The sequence below is a fragment of the Dendropsophus ebraccatus genome, chromosome 6, assembly GCF_027789765.1.
Source record: "Dendropsophus ebraccatus isolate aDenEbr1 chromosome 6, aDenEbr1.pat, whole genome shotgun sequence".
Lineage (NCBI taxonomy): Eukaryota > Metazoa > Chordata > Amphibia > Anura > Hylidae > Dendropsophus > Dendropsophus ebraccatus.
This window is the reverse complement of record NC_091459.1, coordinates 126,473,383-126,497,619: the sequence shown is the minus strand read 5'-3', so window position 1 is coordinate 126,497,619 and position 24,237 is coordinate 126,473,383. Positions and strand designations below refer to the sequence as shown.

The following is a 24,237-nucleotide window of genomic DNA, read 5'->3' as shown; positions in this document are numbered from 1 at the left end:
AGGATCTGTTCACACAATGTTGAAATTGAGTGGATGGCCGTCATATAACGGTAAATAACTGCCATTATTTCAATATAACAGCCGTTGTTTTAAAATAACAGCAAAAATTTGCCATTAAATGACGGCCATCCACTCAATTACAACATTATGTGAACATAGCCTTTCTGTGTTTTCAATCCACTCCTGGTTTTGGTTGCTATACAGCCTCACAAATACAGCCTCAAATATACATAGTGTGAACCCAGCTAAATCTGTATTGATGAAATTTGGTATACATGGCCCACTTTTGCAAGCCATAATGGCATTATATACCAAGCCCTCTGCCCAGATCTTCTCCTCTGGCACCCTGTCTTATAGTTTTAATATTACGAATGGCACAAGACAAGGGTGCCCCCTATCACCAACTATCTTCGTACTAGCCATAGAACCTCTTGCACAAACAATTAGGGAGTCGGAGGGGATTTCGGGCATGAGCATAAACAAAATTGACCACCGTATTGGTCTGTTTGTGGACGGCGTCATATTGTCACTGACGTCGTCATGGGTTGGTAGAATATCCACAGTTACTCTATACTATTGTGCTTCAATCCTTGATCAATTACATTATTGGCTCATGAATAAAGATTCTAACTTATGGATTCAAATAGAATCAGACATACTCCCGAACCATGATCTTAAAGCCCTATTGTGGGCAACGCGCATACCCCTTGGCTCACTCCAACCATGATAGCTGGAATCAAAGTCTGAAATAAGGAACTAGTTAAGGAGCTACTTCCACTCCGTCTCCTTAATATGCCAATACGAGCACTAGAATTCCTAATCCCATACTCAGACTTCCCTGGATGGAACACAGTGGCCTGTATGTTTCATCAAGGAACGCTAGCCTCTTATATAGTAGAGAAATATGGTGTTACTAACAAAGATTTTTATAAGTATCTGCAGGTCAGACATTGTCATTGGCTTTGTGAAGGGTCTCCAAAATAGGCGTTCTTTTATGTAAGTCAAGAGGGATCATCTCCCGGACTATTTACATAATCTTGTACCCGGTGAGGAGGTGGAATATACTCCAATGCAGGGGCCATAGGAATGGTTGGCTGCTGGAATCACCTGGCTGATTGTGTTGCCTCTGAAACCTTGTTCCTCAGTTGAAGAACCTGAAGAATAGAAGGAATATCCCTAACTGCCTGCCCAGGCCCTGGTGGACACGCCTGATGGTCTGTGTCTGAGACTATTGCCAGAAGCAGAAGACATCAAATACAGCACTCCGGTACCTTCTACTTCCAAGGGAGTCATCCAGTCAACAGACGACATCTTACTTTCCCCTTTAAGGGCAGTCCCCAAGTCGGCACATGCCATTTCATACGTGTCATTGTAAATTTTTCTGCCAGACACGGTTTTAGAAGAGGCTTTCTAGTGTGCCTTGCAGACGATTGCCTAGCTGGAAGGTAATATGGATAACCTTTTTCACCTGGACTTTTTATAAGTACCGCCGCAGACCGATTGCGCCACTGAAGCCCTCTTTCAGCTGGACTTTTTATGTAATGCACAATGTGCGGCTGCCATTTCGGACCAAGTACGTACAAACTTTTGCAAAAATTTGTTTCAGCCTGGAACTTTGGTTTATTCATTTCTAATCCCAACACATGAGATGACTTCTTAATAACCAAGAAGCACTCAGCAAGGAAGGGGAACTAAAGATCCGCTAACCGAATCCTTATTTAGTGTACAAATTATTAGTCAATATTCCCTTCCGAACACTCTTATACACATGCACTCTGACCTCAGCCCAACATCAATGGATTCTCAATAACACCTAAACACCTCTGGTTGCAGATCGTCTACCTGATAACAAAAGTATCAAGCACTTGAAATCTATCATACTGACCCTTCTCTCCTGGACATCAGGCACATTAGATGGTCAGCCGCTCCTTCCAACGGGTTCAGCTGATAATTGTCTAATGTGTATAGCTAGCTTATTGGAAGCCTTGGCAACCAGCGCCTACAACTGTATTGTGAAAGAAACTAACTGCATCATTTGCAACAGAAATATAAAATTATATGGTGTCCACTGAACCCATCATGTATTGCACAATTATACAGAACCTCCAGAACAAGAGCATTAAACAAAGTGGTACTACATTGCATGAAACCACTCCCATTCATATCACCCTTATCTTATCTAGTATTAGGTGTTCTATGTTGTAGTTTAGGGACAGAGCAGGGTTAGTCCAGGGAGGCAGCATTGCCACTGCCAAATGAGACAGAGTCTTCATTTATTTTTTTCTCCAAAAAAAGGTCTATTTTTGGGGTAGGTGTTATTTTTTTCCCATAAACAATAATTAAACATTATGATGTATTCCTTTCCTAGCTTTTTCATTTTAGAGTAGAGAAACAGGGTATTTGCACTTAGGTTTTTTCTTTTTCCAATAACTGTGTTGTGGATATTGCGTTTTTCTATACACAGTAAAACAAAGAACTCAGCAGAGTAACCCTGATCACCTCCACCCTATGACAGAGTTATGTGAGTTCTTTATTTTAATAGTTTAACCGACTTTAATCAACCACATTGTGAAATAAATGATGCGGTTGCGGCCAGATTGTTACATTTTCAGCTGCGTTCACACTACGTATATTTCAGTCAGTATATGTATATTTCAGTCAGTATATTTCAGTCAGTATTGCAACCAAAACCAGGAGTGGATTAAAAACACAGAAAGGATCTGTTCACACAATGATGAAATTGAGTGGATGGCTGCCATTTAATGGCAAATATTTGCTGTTATTTTAGAACAACGGCTGTTATATTGAAATAATGGCCGTTATTTACTGTTATATGGCGGCCATCCACTCAATTTCAACATTGTGTGAACAGATCCTTTCTGTGTTTTTAATCCACTCCTGGTTTTGGTTGCAATACTGACTGAAATATACTGACTGAAATATACGTAGTGTGAACCCAGACTCAAGGTAGGGAAAAGATAAGCATCATGCCAACAAAGGTAGGGTGAACTCAGTTTTTTTTAGATACAAGTTACTGGTTAATGATAGGGAGGAGCTACTGGCACTGTAATATCGAGCACTTATAAAAAGACCTCCAGGTACGGAGGACAGAACAGATCCGCATCTTGTATTCCCTGGTGAGTCCACACTGCGGAACTACAAGTAAGATACTGTATAAGGAGCTTTTATAGATGTAATTTTGGTCTAGGTGGTAATTTTTTGTATTTTGTCACTGGTTAATTTTTAATCATATAAAATGAACAACATTGTGTTTTCAAGTTTGGTCATGTGAAAAGGCTGTAAAACCAGTAATGTATAGTTTTTTGGGGTTTTTTTTGCGTGAAACTGAATTTTCTTTATGTTTTAAAAACATATTTTTTTTTTTTACTTTTTCTTTTACCTATAGTCTGCCTAGGGGTATTGTCTAAGAACTCACGTGTATAATATGAGGCTACATATCAGATTACAGAAGCCCAACTGCTGGGTCTCCATGTGATCTCGAGAACAGGACTCTAATTAGGCTGGGTTCACACTACGTATATTTGAGGCTGTATTTTTGAGGCTGTATAGCAACCAAAACAAGGAGTGGATTGAAAACACTATGAAAGGCTCTGTTCACATAATGTTGTAATTGAGTGGATGGCCATCATTTAATGGCAAATATTTGCTGTTATTTTAAAACAACGGCTGTTATATTGAAATAATGGCAGTTATTTACCGTTATATGACGGCCATCCACTCAGTTTCAACATTATGTGAACAGAGCCTTTCTGTGTTTTCAATCCACTCCTGGTTTTGGTTGCTATGAGGACCTGACTTGAGGACCAAATACAGCCTGAAATGTACGTAGTGTGAACATACAGGCTGCATTCTCACTTTCCATGTTCACTCTGTGATGCACAAACAACCCCAATGGTGATCAATATCATGCCGGGAGCGGGGAAACAGTTTCAATCTATCACTACAATGTTTCCCCACTCCTGGCATGATATTGATACATCATGCCGGATGGGGAAATAGTCCAGGACAGGCATTCACCATTCTTGTTTTCCGTGCATCATGGAGCGAACACGGAAGGTGAGAATGCAGCCTAATTGTATGTTTTGAATGGAGTGGTGAGTTGTCCATGCGTGCCGTTACTTTATTTGTTAGCTTTGTAGCTGCTTAAGATAGCTAAGTACAGAGCTTGGAAGTTCCTGCAGTCCTATAGACAACGAATGCAACGGCGGTGCACCTGCTACATTGAAAGACCAGGACATTTGGATCCCCCACATTCTGACTTAAAATAACATTTTAAGTAGAAAAAGTTTGTGTAAATGTTGCCTTGTCCATGTGCATCCACAAATTGAATATTATGTAAGTGGAAGAAAAAGGTAATTCAGTATAGGAAATCCTACATAGGAAATGACATAGGAAATGATAGGAAGATACGTGACCTTCAGCTATAAACATTTCACTATAATGGAGGACTTTTTTCTCCCCCAGCAGGCTCCTCTGAGAATATGTTGCCCCTTGATCCGGTGTCGGTGCTATTATCCATCATAGTATGTATTTTCTTGGTAACTGTTCTATACAAAAGGAAGGAAGATGTTCCTCACAATTATCCTCCGGGGCCAAAGCCATTGCCGATAATCGGGAATATTTTCGACTTGGATATGAAAAACCCTCATTTATCATATCAAGAGGTAAGAGCCAAAGATTGATGACATTTATAACTTTTTCATGATTTATTGATACTGTATGTTCCCTTTGAGGACCTCTCTCAACCTGATGTCGAAAAAAAAGAGAAAAACACTTACTTGCCATATAGATCGGTCATGTTAAAAAATTGGGATCAAACCAAATTACACATTAGACTAATAGGATGACTTTATCCAGAGCCTTTAGTTTGGTTCTCGGTCCTCTGGTGATTACTTCTATCAGTGACATTAAAGGAGTTGTTAACAAAAAATGTTTTGCTTTCAAATCACCTGGCTCCAGCAAATGTCTGAGATTTGTAATTTGCTTCTATTAAAAATCAGCTGCTGTATATCCTGCATGTAGTGGTATTCTTCCCAGTCTGGGAATTTACTACTGCTCTGGACAGTTCCTCACATAGACAGAGGTGTCAGCAGAGAGCACTGTGTCTGACTTCAAAGAATACAACACTTCCTGCAGGACATACAGCAGCTGATAAGTAATGGAAGACTTGAGATTTTTTATTAGAAGTAAATTACAAATCTCTGGCACTTGCTGGGACCAGTTGATCTGAGAGAAAAACCAATTCTGTGAGCTACCCCTTTAATAGCATAAAACCAATAGTAGAGAGTTACAAGTAGTAATGCAGGCGTCAAGGAACTCTCAAGAGCTCTCATTGTAGAAAATACTGTTTGTCTCCTACAATTCATTGTAATTAAAGTTGAATCTATTCTTCCACACTATTTCACACAACTATTTTAATATTACAGCAGTGACATCTAGTGCCAGCAGATCATAATTCTGTTCTATGCATAGACTAAGTTCAGATAGGGCGGAACACACGAAAAAAGAAAATTCAGCTCATAGTAAGATTAAAACAATACCTTGACTAGGGACAATTTCAAGATAACATAAAGCTGGTTCATGTTAGGACCACAGGAACTATCTAGCGACTGGTCATGAAAAGCGAACCGGGCCAAGGTTCGGATTTGTACAAACCTGAACCATTGGCATTTGAGTCCCGCTGTCTTCCATTCCGTGGGAAAGAGCACCGTGTCGCTCCACTCCGGGTGCCTGGAAAAGTTGGATCTAGTCCTGGAAAACTTCTCCATAGAAAGGATCCAGCTTTTCCAGGCACCCGAGGCAGAGAGGCAGCAGGCTGATAAGCTGATTGCCAAGCTAACTAAACGATTCGCTTTGTTATTACTGTAAATTTTCTCATCTCTAATAATTACACTAGACTGTGGACTGACCAGCAGCAGTATGTACACCAGACTTACCAATGACCAGGGTTGACTGTGGTCCGTACATTGGTTGTAGTTAAACTCCAGCTCCAAGATGCCGCCTCACACATAAAGCAGCTATGGTTGCTTTGATAATAAAATAGAATTAGATATTTCCCCCAATGGCCTCATCTAACCTTGGTCCAGCCCTGAGGTTTATCCTCTTATTATAACTTGTATCTTGCAGCTTGCTAAGAAGTACGGCCCAGTGTACAGTATAAAGATCGGGGTCCAGAAGATGGTTGTGCTGTGCGGATATGACACCGTGAGGGAAGCTCTTGTCAACCAAGCAGACGAGTTTGCTGGCAGACCAGATGTGCCGGTTTTCAGAGATATGACCAGAGGATACGGTAACTATTTTATATCTATGGTTACAAATAGATGTAGAGGATAGAGATGAGCTGGTTGTGTGATTTGCAAATTTTCCTCTTTTTCTATCATGGAACTGTATTATTGTATTTCAAAGGGGTTGTCTCAAAAGGGAGAGCCTCTTTCAGATTGGAAATAGCCGATTCCTGGCTCTTTCCATAAACATCAAGGCTAAAGACATAACATACAATATACATAAAACCGTAGGGAATATCTATCATTTCAATTTTTGTTCAATCAACTCGCTTTAAATGACTTCATTGTAATACACCGCATGTGTAATTAGGATACATTTTAGGCGCCTTGCACTTTACTTGACAAGGGGCAGGACTTAGAGGGAGAAGGTGGAGCTTAGAAGGAAACAGGCATGGCCGAAATGAGACTTAACTAGTGTTGTAACAATGTGCTAAACTTATCATACATCATGAGCTGGTGGAAATCTTATGCATCCTTAAAGGTGAACTATTGGTAGGTTAAACAAATTTACCTGTTAATACCTCCCTATTGAGCATGGGGTGCTGAGGATGAAGGTATGTCTCTTACCTTCATCCTCAGTGCCGTTTTTGTGCATTTTGTAGTGTAAGGGTGCGTTCACACGTACAGGATCTCCAGCAGATCCGCAGCTGCATCCGCTGCCGATCCTTTACGTGTGAACGCACCCTTAGGCCGGATTCACACTACATATGACACCGACCGTCCTGTGACCCGGCCGTGTCACATAACGTCTGGTGTCTGTGAAGATCATCCCGGCCATTACAGCAGCACTGGACCGATGATCTTCATTTCTGTTGAATTCGGATGCAGGCGCATTCGTGTGCACTCGCATCCCAATTCACCATAGCACACAATGGAGAGTGCGGCCGGAGCCGCACACTCCATTGTGTGAGCTGATATGTCTGTGTGACTGCTATTCAATGAATAGCAGCCGCACAAAACTGACATGTCAGTTTTAGGTGAGGCCGGTTGGAGTCGCGGCCGGAGTGTATACTATGTGTATACACTATGCCTGGGATTCCATTCATTCACATAGAACGTATCTTTTGCATTAATCATGGCCGTTGTTGCGTTGCAAATTGCAACAACGGCCGTGATTTATGTAAAAGATACGTTGTGTGAATAAGGCCTAATACTGTATGGGGTAAGGCCGTTTGGAGCATTGGGGGATGGGCTGTTGGCCAATCAACATTTATCAACACTAAGCCTCGACCGCAGTTTTCCAGCATTGTATTTTATATAGAAAATAGGCAAAAAAAATAAATGAAGTAAATTGCAAAGATTTTGTATATTACCAAGGCTGCTGATCTAACATTATTTAGTGGTAATGTCAGTGCCCAATCACATTCTAAATTTAAAATAGTGCCAAAAAAATGCAAGTTGCACTCCAAGCAGTAATGACTGTTACAGGCTCATCATGTATCTCAATGTCATCCCTTTAGAATGAGAAAAAATTTTACAGGTTAAAAAGATGATGAAAAGTACAGAGTTTCTTCACTGTATCTCTTCTTCAGGCATTATCTTCGCCAATGGACATAGCTGGAAAGCCATGAGACGGTTCACTCTTTCCACATTACGGGATTTCGGTATGGGGAAGAGAACCTTAGAAGACCAGATCAATGAGGAAGCAAATAGTTTAGTGGAGACATTTAAATCCTACAAAGGTAAAACAAACAAACAAAAACTTATTATACTTAAGCCTGTGTGTATAATAATGATTGATACAGTCATGAACGGAACATGTCAGGGCTTATTTACCTACTGTGTGAGGTAATTATTTAGTTGCTACGGGAGTCGATATGAAGATAAAAGTAACCAATGTACAAAAATATTATAATACTAAAACTACTATAATACTGCCTCCTGTGTACAAGAATATAACTACTATAATACTGCTACCTATATACAAGAATATAACTACTATAATACTGCTCCTATATACAAGAATATAACTACTATAATGGCACAAGCGAGGAGATGAAAGATCACCGAAGCACTCACCGATTTGCAGTAGTCTTCAGAAGTTTATTACATAAACATCACAGGGAGGGGAGATGGTGGATAAGGTGCGGGAGCGTCTCTGCAAACAACGTTTCACGCCGAAGCGCTTTGTCAAGTTCAGAGTACGTCACTACCGGGGTAGGTGTGTCTTATATACAAACAGTTACATGAATGAATCGTGAAACACAAAAAACAGGTGATTAAAGAAAAAACAAATATACATATGTATCTTACAAGAAAACGCTCCAGTCGTTCCTTTCATTGAGCCCCCCAGGGCCAGTAGCGTCTAACTTAGCAATCCATAAAGCTTCATGTCTAAGTAACCTTTGATGCCTATCGCCTCCCTTTTCATATGAATCAATACGTTCTAAGCCTAAAAAACGGAGGCATTTAGTGTTCCCTGCATGAACCTTATTCACATGGTCAATGAGCCGCGGGACTCCTTTACCCGTTCTAATAGAGTATGCATGTTCCTTATATCGTGTCCACATTGGTCTCTTTGTTTTGCCAATGTAGAACCGATTGCATGGGCATATGATGGCGTAAACGGTAAAGGGGGTTCTACATGTGATCAGGCTATCAATCTGGCAATCTACACCGTTAAGTTTGACATAATCGGTAGGGATGAGTTGGGAGCAGTAATTGCATGTACCACAGCGTTTGTTACCTTTTATAGTGTTGTGGCTCAACCAATCGGTACGCACTCTTTTTTGGGACGTGTTCACATTAAGAACATCACCAATGGTGCGATTCTTACGATAGGTAATAAGTGGGCCTAATGTAGCTATCTCTTTGAGTTCTTCATCCTGTTCAAGCAAATGCCAATGCTTGTGTATGCTATTGGCAATAATGTTATTTAGCGGGGAGTTCTGGAATGCGAAAGTGAATCTGTTAGTTACTTTGTCAGGACTGGATTTTGATACAAGTAAATCGGCTCTAGAGAGTGTATTGGCCCTTTCCCTGGCTGTTGATACAATATTGCGGGGATAATTCCTTGCCAGTAGTCTCTGCTGGAGGGCATCGGCTTGTTTAGAAAAGGACTCGTCAGTACTATTGATTCTTTTAAGGCGGACCATCTGACTGTAGGGGATTGAGTTTTTTACTCGGGTGGGATGCGAGCTCCCGTAATGGAGTAGAGCATTACAAGCGGTTTTTTTCCTAAAAACCGAGGTTTCTAATCTGCCATTGGTAGCCTGTACCTGGACATCTAGGAAGTCCAGAGAGGTGCCACCTATGGTGTATGTGAAATACATGTTAACCCCGTTATTGACATTGAGGTAATTCACAAAGTCAGTGAAACTGTCCTTGCTACCATCCCACACAACGAAGACATCGTCGACATAACGGAAGTATGCTCTGATGCCTCCGATGTGTGGGTTATGGGCACTGAACACTAGATCGTTTTCTAGCTTGGCCAAAAATAAATTAGCGTATGTGCAGGAGACCGGCGTACCCATCGCGGTGCCGACCTCCTGCACATACCACTGGTCATCAAACAGGAATACATTGTTACGCAGGACAAAGAATAAAGCTTCTTTAACAAATTCCCTGAACTCAGTAGGCTGATCGCATCTAGACACAAACCAGTCGATTGCCTCTACACCCGCATCGTGAGGGATGCGGGTGTAGAGGCTCTCGACATCGATAGAAGCCAAAATACATCCCTCAGAAAAATGTACAGTGTCAAGGGCATTAATAAAATCTCCTGAATCTTTCAGGTAACCCGTGGTCTCAGCAAGTAAAGGTCGTAGAGACCAATCAAGAAATTGCGACAAATACTCGGTGGGTGACCCAATGGCTGACACGATGGGGCGCCCAGGTGGTCTATCCAAACTTTTATGGACTTTGGGAAGGAAATACCACCTGGGCGCCCTGGGTGCAAGGGGTAGCAGCTTCTCGGCTGTGCGTTTCTGAATGGCACCATTACTACTATACTTGTGGAGGAGGGTACGAAGCTGCTCCTGAATCCTAGGGATCGGGTTCTTATTGAGCAGGTGGTAAGTATTACGGTCACCTAACTGTCTTTTAGCCTCCTCCATATAGTAGGAACGTGACATAACCACGGTGGCCCCTCCCTTATCTGCCCTCTTAGTAATTAAATTGGGGTGTTTTTTGAGCCATTTGAGGGCCTTACTTTCTTTAGGTGTTAAGTTATTAAATGCTTTGGGGTAGACCAGGGCTTTAACATCTTTTATTACAAATTTGTGGAACGTGTCTATGGGACCTCCTGGTGTAACTTGGGGGCAGTAAGTAGATTTATTGCCTCCCTTAAAGGGATCGACCAAAATGTGTTCTCTAGATGGCACCTGGGAATCAAAACCTGCCAAAAATCTGGTACACTCTATTTCCTGTCTATTGAAACCAGCCGGGACTTGGAATCCTAAGGGGCCCACAGAACAGCGGGTCTCACACTTGGTCTGCTGCTCACTAGTATTTTTATTAGTGCTAAAATGTTTAGCCAAGTTGATCCTGCGAATGCCCTTGAATAGGTCAACCTCAAAATTAGTAGGTGCAAAGTCCTCGGACAGTCCGAAGTTGAGACCTTTTGACAGCAATGTGGTGCAGTCCAGTGACAGAGTCTCTCCCGAGATGTTAATGAGGTTGGGGGCATCATTTAGTGTCTCCATGACACTCGTTTCCTTTGTCTTGTTTTTAATCCTCTGGCGTCTGGCTTTTTCTCCTCCTCTCCGGGTTTTCCTTCTAAAGGGCCGCTTCTTTGATTTTGCTGGTGAGTAGTACCGCTAGCGCCTTCATCTGACGCGCTAGTATCGGATTCGGTAGTCCAATATTCAGAAGCCTTTTTCTTAGTATTGTATCTCTTTTTATTCTTATTTGTTTGTTTATGTGTTGATTGTTGCCAGCCAAATATTTTATTAGAGTCATAGTCCAGTTTGTCTCGGACAAATTTGTCACGTTTCACTTCCTTTATTCCCTCTTGCATATCTTTAAGTTTCCTTTCCAATTTATTTAGAAAGGCAGTAGTTTGAACAGTAGTGGCTCTGGTTTTATATTCCAGTTTCATTTGGCATAGGGTGGTGGTAATGGACTCATATTCCCTCTGATTACGCTCCAGGACTAAGTCCATGAGATTATTAGCATGAATCAGGTGTGCTTGTTGCCAAGCTTGAATGAAGACCGGGTCATCTTGAAACAAAGAAGGATTTTTATAACTTCTTAAGCCTCTGGGGACTCTACCGCTGTCCTTGTAAGCCTGAAGTGAGTTTATGGTCCAAAATAGACGCATTTCTTTCTCGGCCATGGACGTGATGCGGTATTCAAGCGTTTTCAGGCTAATCACTTGAACTTCATTCTTACTGTTGCAGGACGTAAAGTACGTTCCCGCACCCTCCCTCCCTGTGTGAATAGAGTCTTGTTCCATGGCCTCATGTTCCATGTCAAATAGCTATACCCACAGCGATGTGCTCAGCAAAAAAGTGGAATGAATGGATCAATCAATGAGAACGTAGCGCCCGCACTCTCGGTGTATAAGGGTAATAGATACAGGTGAGGCACAATGGAAAGACATACACAGGCAAGTGTGTCAGACTGATATCGGGGTGCTGCGGCAGGAAACACAGTAATGTAGTGGCACAAGCGAGGAGATGAAAGATCACCGAAGCACTCACCGATTTGCAGTAGTCTTCAGAAGTTTATTACATAAACATCACAGGGAGGGGAGATGGTGGATAAGGTGCGGGAGCGTCTCTGCAAACAACGTTACTTAGACATGAAGCTTTATGGATTGCTAAGTTAGACGCTACTGGCCCTGGGGGGCTCAATGAAAGGAACGACTGGAGCGTTTTCTTGTAAGATACATATGTATATTTGTTTTTTCTTTAATCACCTGTTTTTTGTGTTTCACGATTCATTCATGTAACTGTTTGTATATAAGACACACCTACCCCGGTAGTGACGTACTCTGAACTTGACAAAGCGCTTCGGCGTGAAACGTTGTTTGCAGAGACGCTCCCGCACCTTATCCACCATCTCCCCTCCCTGTGATGTTTATGTAATAAACTTCTGAAGACTACTGCAAATCGGTGAGTGCTTCGGTGATCTTTCATCTCCTCGCTTGTGCCACTACATTACTGTGTTTCCTGCCGCAGCACCCCGATATCAGTCTGACACACTTGCCTGTGTATGTCTTTCCATTGTGCCTCACCTGTATCTATTACCCTTATACACCGAGAGTGCGGGCGCTACGTTCTCATTGATTGATCCATAACTACTATAATACTGCTACCTATATACAAGAATATAACTACTATAATACTGCTCCCTATATACAAGAATATAACTACTATAATACTGCCTCCTGTGTACAAGAATATAACTACTATAAAACTGCCCCCTATATACAAGAATATAACTACTATAACACTGCTCCTATATACAAGAATATATCTACTATAATACTGCTCCTATACACAAGAATATAACTACTATAATACGAACTGGAGAGAGTGGAACGGCTGCACATCCCATCTATGGCTGACACTATTGCCGCTAGGCCTATATTAAAAATCAACACCAGAGTGTCTGTATATGAATTGATCAAGCCATATTGCCCCGTGTACCACCGCGCAGGTCCTCTGGTCCACACGGGTCCCTACGCTAACTCCACACCGTGTCGGTCAGCGACCGCCAACCCCGCAAAGCGTGCACGTGCAGGGAAGGGAGGCCATGGAACGGCCCTGCAACCCCAATGTCACAGGACCAGACCCAAAAAGCCCCACCAAAACCCAGCCAGCACCACCGGCGGGGAAGGCTGCCCCCAAACGACACAAGCATGGATATGGTATTACACTTACCATTGCTGCTCTCACAGAATGGGGAAGACATAGGGTCCAGACATGTGAGCACAGACATATCCTGCTAATTTTGGTCATGTGGGTCTTATAAAGGAGTGCTAGCTGTTCAGAGAGGGAGAATTGTGAAACACGAACTGGAGAGAGTGGAACGGCTGCACATCCCATCTATGGCTGACACTATTGCCGCTAGGCCTATATTAAAAATCAACACCAGAGTGTCTGTATATGAATTGATCAAGCCATATTGCCCCGTGTACCACCGCGCAGGTCCTCTGGTCCACACGGGTCCCTACGCTAACTCCACACCGTGTCGGTCAGCGACCGCCAACCCCGCAAAGCGTGCACGTGCAGGGAAGGGAGGCCATGGAACGGCCCTGCAACCCCAATGTCACAGGACCAGACCCAAAAAGCCCCACCAAAACCCAGCCAGCACCACCGGCGGGGAAGGCTGCCCCCAAACGACACAAGCATGGATATGGTATTACACTTACCATTGCTGCTCTCACAGAATGGGGAAGACATAGGGTCCAGACATGTGAGCACAGACATATCCTGCTAAATCTGTGCACGCCTGCGGGGTTGGTGGCCACTGACTGGCACGGTGTGGACTTAGTGTAGGGACCCATGTGTATCAGATACCGGCACGAGGTACATGGGGCAGTATGGCTTGATCAATTCATACACAAAATTCTGATGTGTTTTTTATTTAGCCTAGGGGCACTAGTATCAGCCATAGGTGTGAGGTGCAGCACTCTGTTTCTTCCCTGAACCGCATTTTGTTTCTCTCTTTTCTCCGTGTTTTGCACTCCTCCTGGTGAGACCCACATGACCGCAATTAGCAGGAGACACCTGAGTGCACATGGTTTTAATCCCTCCTGTTTTTTCCCATTCTGTTTGCTGCAGCTATGGTGAGTGTAATATCTTATCCAGACTTGTGCTGCTTGGGGGCGACCTTCTCCGCCGGCGGTGCTGGCCGGGTTCTGGTGTGGTGTTTTTGGGTCTGGTCCTGTGGCATGGGGGTCGCAGGGCCGTCCCATGGCCCCCGTTCCCTGGCTGTGCACGCCTGCGGGGTTGGTGGCCACTGACTGGCACGGTGTGGACTTAGTGTAGGGACCCATGTGTATCAGATACCGGCACGAGGTACATGGGGCAGTATGGCTTGATCAATTCATACACAAAATTCTGATGTGTTTTTTATTTAGCCTAGGGGCACTAGTATCAGCCATAGGTGTGAGGTGCAGCACTCTGTTTCTTCCCTGAACCGCATAACTACTATAATACTGCTCCTATATACAAGAATATAACTACTATAATACTGCCTCCTATATACAAGACTATATCTACTATAATAACTTGTGGAGCAGGTCTGAGTTAGCACCAGAGTCCGTGTAGTGTCAGCTGTATACCCATGAGCTAGGATCATGTGCGTGAGGAATCTAGGCGATGGAGGGCAGCATAGGGGTGCAAAAAGCTTATAGCAAAGTAAATATATTCCAAACGTAGAAAAGAGAGCTTGCACTCACCCAAAAAGTAGCTGCAAATCAATCCATTTATTCAGTCTTGGCAGACGTGAGTGGGGAGGGGAAGTGAAAGCAGAGGCGTCCTGATGGCTACAGACTGTTTCCTGTGGCTAACCACGCATCTTCCGGCCTGAGGACCAAAGGCCGTAAGATGCGTGGTTAGCCACGGGAAACGACCGCCAACCGCCAAAGCGAGTGCAAGCAGGGAAGAGAGGCCACGGAATGGCCCTGCAACCTCAACGTCACATGACCAAACCCCAAGGGCCCCCCCAAACTCAGTAGGCGCCGCCAACGGAGAAAGCTGCCACCAAGCAACACAAGTGTGAACATGGTCATATTACTCACCACTGCTCCAGCAGGTGAGGGTTTGGCGGTTGCTGACCGGCACAGTGTGTAGTTAGTGTAGGGACTCATATGAACCAGGAGACCTGCACGCGGTACATGGGGCAATATGGTTTGATCAAATTATATACCAACATCCTGGCATTGGTTTTTAAATATAGCCAAGAGCCATTAGTGTTGGCCATAGGTGTGAGGAGCAGCGCTCCTTTCTCTCCATGTCTGTATTTTACTTTTCTCCCTTGTCTGCGTGCTAGCACTCCCCTTGTAAGACCCATGTGACCCCAATTAGCAGGAAGCACCTGTGCACACATGGTAAGTACCTCCTATTCCTCCCATTCTACCTCCGATGCAGTGGCGAGTGGTAAGACCTTGTTCACACTTGTGTTGCTTGGTGGCAGCTTTCTCAGCCGGCGGTGCCTGCTGGGTTTGGGGGTGCCCTTGGGGTTTGATCCTGTGACAGTGGGGTTGCAGGACCATTCTGTGGCCTCCCTTCCCTGCTTGCGCTCACTTTGCGGGGTTGGCGGTCGCTGACCGACACAGTGTGGAGTTAGTGTAGGGACTAATTTGAACCAGAAGACCTGCACGTGGTACATGATCAATACGGTCAAATTATATACCAACATCCTTGCATTGATTTTTAAATGTAGCCGAGAGGCATTAGTGTCAGCCATAGGTGTGAGGTGCAGCTGCTCCTTTCTCTTCATGTCCATAACTACTATAATACTGCTTCTATATACAAGAATATAACTACTATAATACTGCTCCTATATACAAGAATATAACTACTATAATACTGCCCCTATATACAAGAATATAACTACTATAATACTGCTCCTATATACAAGAATATAACTACTATAACACTGCTCCTATATACAAGACTATAACTACTATAACACTGCTCCTATATACAAGAATATAACTACTATAATACTGCTTCTACTGTATATACAAGAATATAACTACTATAATACTTGTACTATATACAAGAATATAACTAAACTGCGTCCGGAACTGACCTGTCAGTTATTTGCGGAGCCGCATAGATTCTGGCCGGGGCATATACGATGTGTGTACGCTCCCATTGAAATCCCATTGAAAGTAAGGTTATGTTCCACCCTGCAAAACTACGGCTGTAGTTCTGCGGCGAGTACTACCGCCGTAGTTTTACGTAGTGTGAACATAGCCCAATACTGCTCCTATATACAAGAATATAACTACTATAATACTGCCTCCTATATACAAGAATATAACTACTATAATACTGCTCCTATATACAATAATATAACTACTTTAATACTGCTCCTATATACAAGAATATAACTACTATAATACTGCTCCTATATACAAGAATATTACTACTATAATACTGCTCCTATATACAGGAATATAACTACTACTATAATACTGCTCCTATATACAAGAATATAACTACTGTAATACTGCCTCCTATGTACAAGAATATAACTACTATAATACTGCCGCTATATACAGAAATATAACTACTATATTACTGCTTCTATATACAAGAATATAACTACTATAATACTGCTCCTATATACAAGAATATTACTACTATAATACTGCTCCTATATACAGGAATATAACTACTACTATAATACTGCTCCTATATACAAGAATATAACTACTATAATACTGCCGCTATATACAGAAATATAACTACTATATTACTGCTTCTATATACAGAAATATAACTACTATAATACTGCCCCTATATACAAGAATATAACTACTATAATACTGCCCCTATATACAAGAATATAACCACTATAATACTGCCCCTATATACAAGAATATAACTACTATAATACTGCCTCCTATATACAATAATATAGCTACTATAATACTGCTCCTATATACAAGAATATAGCTACTATAATACTGCTGCTATATACAACAATAAAACTACTATAATACTGCCTCCTATATACAAGAATATAACTACTATAATACTGCCTCGTATATACAAGAATATAGCTACTATAATACTGCTCCTATATACAAGAATATAGCTACTATAATACTGCTGCTATATACAACAATAAAACTACTATAATACTGCCTCCTATATACAAGAATATAACTACTATAATACTGCTTCTATATACAACAATAAAACTACTATAATACTGCCTCTTATGTAAACAAATATATTAAATATACAGTAGCCTTTAGCTTCCTAAACACCAGTTTACTTAAGCTATTGCTGTTATTTTAGGTCAACCCTTTGAAAACGAAATGATAATGAACGCAGCTGTCGGTAACATCATTGTATCTATAATACTCGGCCATCGCTTTGACTATAACGATGCAAAACTTCAGAGGCTTCTGACCATAGTAGCGGATAATATGAGGATTGGTGGTAGCCCTATGGCATTCGTAAGTACTGACAATCATTTCATTGTTGACTGTGGGAAGGGAATGTAATGGCACTATAGCCGCTACCTGACACTAGCACATTCCCAGTCTTTTATTTTAAAGATGTGACTTAGCTGTGGTGGTGTGGCCGAGTGGTAAGAAGATGGACATAGTAGTCACCTGTCATGGTGTGGTCATGGCATTCAGAGTAGTAGAGGTCTTCTCCAGAAACCTCAAAAGGTCAGGCAGTGATGAGGGGGTTGCACTTGGGATGATGATGGTAAGTTGTTCCCCTGAGGCACACCCTGTGTAGTATCCCCCCAGCTGGAAGAAGGTGGAGCGCCCCTGATGTCCTGTGCGAAATGAGTTAATATCCTAAGAAACAACTTTTAAACTTGCAGAGTTGTGTCAAATTGTCGTGGCCTAGAGTGTCTGTGCCCTAGGCCTTCACCACCTCTCTGTCCCTCCCCGCCCTCCTCATCATAAGGATTGCCCCCAGGAAAGATTTCTTTTATTCATCACTTGTGTGAACACTGCACATTGGCCTTAACGATCCAACACATGTGCAGTGTTCAGACAAGTGACATCAAGTCCAATGATTGGTCTTAACCCCTGAGAAATAGGTGTACACTGTGGTTGGGTGGGGGGCTCAGTATCCTAAGAGAAAACGCTAAAATATGGTCAGTGGTCAGTATGCCTTAAGCCTATCAGGACGTCTTTAGCTGCACTGGGCAGCATTACAATGAGTGACTGTGTCTCTGTTCTAACCAGACATAAGCAGGTGGTCTATTCTAGATCAGGGACCCGCCAGGAAAATCACCTGTTCCGCTCTGGGCCAGTCCAAGCCTACAAAAGTTAATTAAGATTTATGTCAGTCGCAACTTTTACATGGTCAAACTGGGTCACCCCACTGAGCAATTTAATTCAATATTATAGATAATATTATAGTAATATGATCCTGTTTCTCATGTCACACCCACTTATAGGTTATGATTTATTTTACCTTTTTTTCACAGTTGTACAATGCGTTTCCATCACTGATGCGCTGGATTCCAGGAAGTCACAAAACCATTCGACCGACCATGGATGAATTTCGTTTGTTTGTAAGAAAGACCTTTACAAAACAAAGGGACCAACTGGATGTCAATGACCAGAGAACTTTTATAGATTGTTTTCTGGTCAAACAGAAAGAGGTAATGAAATTAGAGACATTTGATAATGTCGTCCGGTAGCAATGGGTTCCTTTTCCTGGTAACAGAGTAAAGGTGGCCATAAACCTTCAATAACCGATGGCTCAGTGATTGTTTGGCTGTCAGTTATCTCTCCCGTCTGGCTGCTGCTTATCTCTCCCAGAACAAAGAGATTGGGCAATGTTTTTCTTTCACAGCCGACCCCTATCACCAACTACATTGATGTTAATTCGTGAGAGCCCCATACACCTTAGATTGATAGCCAAACCTGCCTCAAATTTAGTATATGGGAACCTTAAGGCTCAACTGAGAGCACACTAGGCAACCATCTCTCTGTTACAGAATACTTGAGATGGGTTAAGACAGTGCCTCTAAGTAGCTTTACTATGTGGGCTCTCGGACAGAGCTGGGAGGTAATGGTTATGGTTTTATGGTCTCAGACCATTTTACTCCAAGATCTGTCTTGGGGTCCATTTGGCAGGGAATAATTCTCCTAAAAACATATGCTTCATTCTAAGTGTCAAAGAGGCGTGGCTAGGGGACCTGTGCCCTAGACCTGCAACTCCTCTCTTTTACTTCTCCCCACCTTCTTTGTTATTAGGAATGCCCCCAGGCAGGATTCCTCTTCAGCGTTTTCAAAATCTTGTGCAGTAGCGAGCCGCAGAACTGACAGGACAAGGAAGGGGAATCCTGCCTGGGAGCACTGTCAATGACTAGGAGGGTGGGAAGGAGGAACAAAGGCATCACAGGCCTAGAGCATAGGTGCTCTAGACCCCGCCCCTTTGACACGGCGCTGCTAGATTAAAAGACATTGTTTAGGAGAATTACTCCATCACCTGCCGAACGGACTCCAGGACAGTTTTTTGATTAAAGGCAGCTATCCAATGGTGCAAGCGCTTTGGGTGGAGGGCACAGATTCACTTTAAGTTTTGACTGCTGACACTGTTAGATAGCTGTATAAGGAGACATTGGTACCTTTCATATATCTAGATGTAGAAAAATGCCTTCATTATTTGTTAGGAGTCAAAGAGGCTTTCCCAAGCTCCAGAATTTCTGCAAGATGGAATGTCTTCTATCTGCCCTCTTCCTGCTTGATTGACACCTGGAAACTGAGTTCTGAACAGGGTCAAGTATGGGAGGAGAGAGGGAAGAGATGTCACAGCTTGATGCACTTCAGGAGCTCAGGAAACCCTCTTTGTACTACTGTATGTTTTGGAAGCACAGACAGATATATGAAAGGTACCATACCACCATATGGCTCTGAAGATATACAAATTTGAAAATTATGGCGAAAAAACTATTGGAAAAGTCCTTCAGGGGTTACATTTAAAGCAAATGTACCATTAGAGCTTTGGGTCTTGTACCTTACTGGATCGGCGCCGGCATGGGGATGCCAGTGGTGCAGACCTTTTTTTTTTACTGTCGACCAGTTCCCTTACACGGTGCCGGTCTATTCCTGAGCACCGGCCTGGAGCAATGGGGGCAGATCCGCTGGGCCCCACTGTGATGAAACCCCCTCCCATTGATTCTAACGGAGCTGTGTCACAGAGGGGAGGTCGTCACACTGGGGTCTGGCGGCAGTTAAAAAATAAAGTACCGTGCCACCAGCACCACTGCTGATCCAGTAAGGGGAAAAACCCAAAGCGATGTACCTTATGGTACATTCGCTTTAAGGGTGTGTCCTCAGGATAGGCCACCATTAATAGCTTGGCATGGGTCTGACTGCCAACATACCTGATGATCAGCTGTTTGAAGAGGCTGTGGCACTCATAAAAACACGGCAGACACATCACTGATTGTACTGGCAGTACAAGCACTCAGTGGAGTTTACAATGGATCAGGGTTTGCCTGTATTTAAAAGATAAAATGCTAGCTACCTGCAGCCATCACTAAGAGCTTACTGCATACCAGTTTTACATTGAACTCAATTTTAACACAGTCTGCACTAAGCTCTTAAGGTCCCCCTAGTGGTGGCTGCAGGTAGCCTTCATGTTATATTTTAATTCTGTCTATGCTGAAGAGTTGTAGCTCTGTATGAATAAAACAGAGCTCCAGCCACTGTGAAGTTATATTGAGAAATCCATCAGTAAGTCATTTGAAACCTAAAATGATTGTAAGAAAGAGAGATTTTTCTTATTATGGATAATATTCTATGTTTTGCTCATTTTAGGAAAAACCAAACCCAGAATTATATTTTCATGATGAAAACCTTACAACTCTTGTGACCGACTTGTTCACTGCTGGAATGGAGACAACTTCTACCACCCTGAGATGGGGTCTTCTATTAATGATGAAGTATCCTGACGTTCAAGGTAAGGAGATATTTCTTTGGTTTGTTGTAAAAAATACACATATTAAATAAAACAATGGCAACAAAGCTACAGTAAATTACAAAATGATCAATACATGTAGTCATAGACATCCAGTACTGAGAGCTTTGCACATCTTCTGTTGTATTAGCTTTTAGGACAGATTATGAGGTTATTATGGGAGCAGTACAGGTAAGGGGCACTTTAGGTAGGGTCGTGTACAATCGTAAGGGTATCCTCCAACTCATCAAACACAAAAACATAGCGCTTAGTGTCAGTGCCCACACTGATGGTCAAACACAGGAAGCTTCCTCACTTTCTACGTTCAAACCTCTGGATTCCAACAACAGACAGATGGAGCATGAGGGATGACAAGACCTTTGTCCTTACACCATTCTTCTATAGATAGAGTACTCCTACTTGTGATGTAATGCCTGGCGAACAACAGATGACCTCGAAATATAGAGGATCGCTGGGGTGAAATAGATAATGCCATCCAGATGTGAATTTCTCCTTGAAATCAATGGGAAGTGGGAAAAGGAAAGCTTCCATGGATTTGAAGTGTTTTAGAAAGTAAAACTGAAGTAGGAGTATTTTAAATTAAAGGGGTATTCCAAGAAAAAACTAACCCCATAGGATAGGGAACAAGTAAGAGATTGTGGGGGGTCCAACCTCCGAACCCCCCAGCACTCTACATATCAGCCCACGTCTCTTTTGTTTTGAAAAGAGCCACGGGTATGGCACCTGACCTGTGATTCTATTCATTCCTATGGAGCAGCCAGAAAGAGTGCTGCTGAGTGCTGTACCTGGCTGTTTCCGGCGGCTCCATAGAAGATGAATGGAGCAGCGGGTCACGTGCCATACTCATGGCTCTATTAAAAACAAAGGAGCCAGGGGCCAATATGGAGATCACCAGGGAGTACCGAGGTAGGACTAATACCCCCTCCCCCCCATACACACACACACACACACACACACAAAATCTCTTACTTGTCCCCTATCCTATGAATAGGGAAAAAGTTAGTTTTATCTTGGAATATCCCTTTAAAAAAACATTTATCTCATACCAGATTGTAGTTTAACCTGAAGACATTAAGGATAATTCTTACTTTAATAACAGAAAAAGTTCAACAAGAGATTGAAAAAGTAATCGGTTCAGCCGAGCCCCAGTTGGTGCACCGCCAACACATGCCATACACCGACGCTGTTATCCATGAGATTCAGAGATTTTCAAACATTTCGCCAGCCCCTGCACATCAGACCACTCAAGATGTCACCCTGAAGGGCCTCTTCATACCAAAAGTAAGTAGTAAAAAACATGTATTGGCTATATTGTCTTCAGAGGTCTTATTACTTATTATAAGTCACTCAATGAGGCCTCCCTCTCGAGTAACATAAGGCTGTTTTGTCTGTGAAAGAAAGCGATCATCCCGAAATGAGTGGATTTAAGCGAATATTAATGGTTGTGCTGAATGGCGTAATTATTTTAGGACCCCTAACCATTTACCCATATAGTGCCCAATTATTAATGGCCATCTTGCCCTCAAGACTGCCAACTCTTTGATGGATCTCACCAGTCTTGAATGATTCTTTGCAGGGGACTACCATAGTTTTTTCCCTGACAACTGTCCTACGAGACTCCAAATACTTCAAGAAACCTGACGAGTTTTACCCTCAACATTTTCTGGATTCCGATGGAAACTTTGTCAAAAATGAGGCCTTCATACCATTTTCTGTTGGTGAGTAAAGAGATTGAACCCTGAAACCACTTGAAGGGGGCTTTCTGCCAACAGACCCCATAATGGTCTCATATTGATATGTTTTTTTTTTCCGTTCGCCTTCTTTTAGGGAGGAGAAGTTGTGCTGGAGAAAACTTGGCTAAGATGGAACTTTTTATCTTCTTTACAAAGCTGCTGCAGAACTTCACATTCAAGGCTCCTCCTGGGGCAAAGCTGGCTCTTAATCCAGTTGTTGGCTTAACCTTAGCCCCGCAGAAGCATGAGATCTGTGCAATCCCTCGCAATTAATGCAAAGTACACAATCCAGACGAGGCGCCCGCCATGCCTGTTTGAAATATGCGTAAGGGAGGGGGGCACATCTGGATTACGTACTTTACACTTTCTACAGGTATACCTTTTTTGCACTTAATGGGGTTGGCCACTTTATAGTAAAATAGGTCAGTACAAAGTATTAGTAAGTGTACTCACTGTATATACTGACAGCAGCTCCCTGTGCACCTCATAGACCTAAAATCAGACTCCCCTTCACCAGGCTGGGCTGCCCTGCTCTGTTTTGTTTCAGTCCACAAAATGGCCGACATGGAGGAGCATGTGACAATGCCCTGTCCACTGTGTTCTCCATAGACATATACAGGATCAGTGTGGACACTGGGGGGTGGGGCCTGGTCACATGCTCCTCCATGTCAGCCATCTTATGGACCAAAACACCACAGAGCAGGGCAGCCCAGCCTTGAGGAGGGGAGTCTGATATTAGCTCTATGAGGTACACAGGAAGCTGCTGTCAGTATATACAGTGAGTACACTTACTAATACTGTACACTGAGCAATTTTACTATAAAGTGGCCAACCTCTTTAAGTTACTTTACTTGCATATGCTTTATCCTGTAGTCATGTACATAATAATGTTTATATATGGTGGATATGTATGTTACCCAGAGATATTTCAATAGGATGAATTACTATTGTCAGTATCTGCCACATATACTAGTTGTTCCAGATTTCTAGGCCCCCCTGTTTTTGTCAGTTGTGGCAGTAGTGGACCATCCTCTGGTAGAATAGATATTGTTGGCATTATTTTAACATTTTAATAATAAAAATATTATTTTGGAATATAATTTGCCAGTGGTCTGGTGTGTTCTGATAAGTGTTATAGTTTCAATACCATAACCTGTTCTGGGTACCATACCGTAAAGCAAAAGTACCAGCAAATACATTGCTTTAAGATTTTAACATCAATAGACTGTTGCCGGTTACCGTGCACTGCGCCGGTCTATTCCGGGTCACCGACCCGCCTTGAAGCACTAGAAAAGGGCCGCCCCACGCCCAGTGGGAGGAAACCCCCCTCCCCTCTTCAAGCGGCACGCCTCCAGTGCTTCAAGCCGGGCCGGTGAACGGGAATAGACCAGTGCAGTGCACGGGGACAGGGTTGTGGTACAAAAAAGGGCCACAGCACGGGCATCCCTGTACCGGTGCCGGTCTATTGATGTTAAAATCTTAAAGCAATGAACCTGCTGGTACATTTGCTTTAAAAATGATCCACCAAAAAGTAAAACAACACTATGGGGGACATTAATCAACATGCACCCCTGGCGTTTGCCATGGAAAGGGTCAGATTCACTGCTT

General features: G+C 42.8%; 1 protein-coding gene across 1 annotated transcript; it reads left to right on the top strand.

Annotated features, from left to right (window-relative positions):
* Nucleotides 1-4,485: 4,485 nt before the first annotated feature.
* On the top strand, nucleotides 4,486-23,676 carry LOC138795069 (cytochrome P450 2K6-like). The gene is made up of 10 exons (XM_069974022.1): nucleotides 4,486-4,685; nucleotides 6,148-6,310; nucleotides 7,838-7,987; nucleotides 17,237-17,397; nucleotides 18,393-18,569; nucleotides 20,737-20,878; nucleotides 21,996-22,177; nucleotides 22,473-22,614; nucleotides 22,724-22,913; nucleotides 23,512-23,676. Exons 1-9 carry the CDS (start codon nucleotides 4,503-4,505, stop codon nucleotides 22,900-22,902), a joined length of 1,479 nt encoding a protein of 492 aa, XP_069830123.1. The 5' UTR covers nucleotides 4,486-4,502; the 3' UTR covers nucleotides 22,903-22,913; nucleotides 23,512-23,676.
* Nucleotides 23,677-24,237: the final 561 nt, after the last annotated feature.

What these genes read in the sequence shown, in the direction of transcription:
- LOC138795069 (XM_069974022.1), top strand. Translation starts at nt 4,503, where the DNA reads ATGTTGCCCCTTGATCCGGTGTCGGTGCTATTATCCATCATAGTATGT. An exon ending in CTCATTTATCATATCAAGAG is followed by an intron (nt 4,686 to 6,147) that starts GTAAGAGCCAAA and finishes TGTATCTTGCAG; the next exon opens with CTTGCTAAGAAGTACGGCCC. An exon ending in TTCTGGTCAAACAGAAAGAG is followed by an intron (nt 18,570 to 20,736) that starts GTAATGAAATTA and finishes TGCTCATTTTAG; the next exon opens with GAAAAACCAAACCCAGAATT.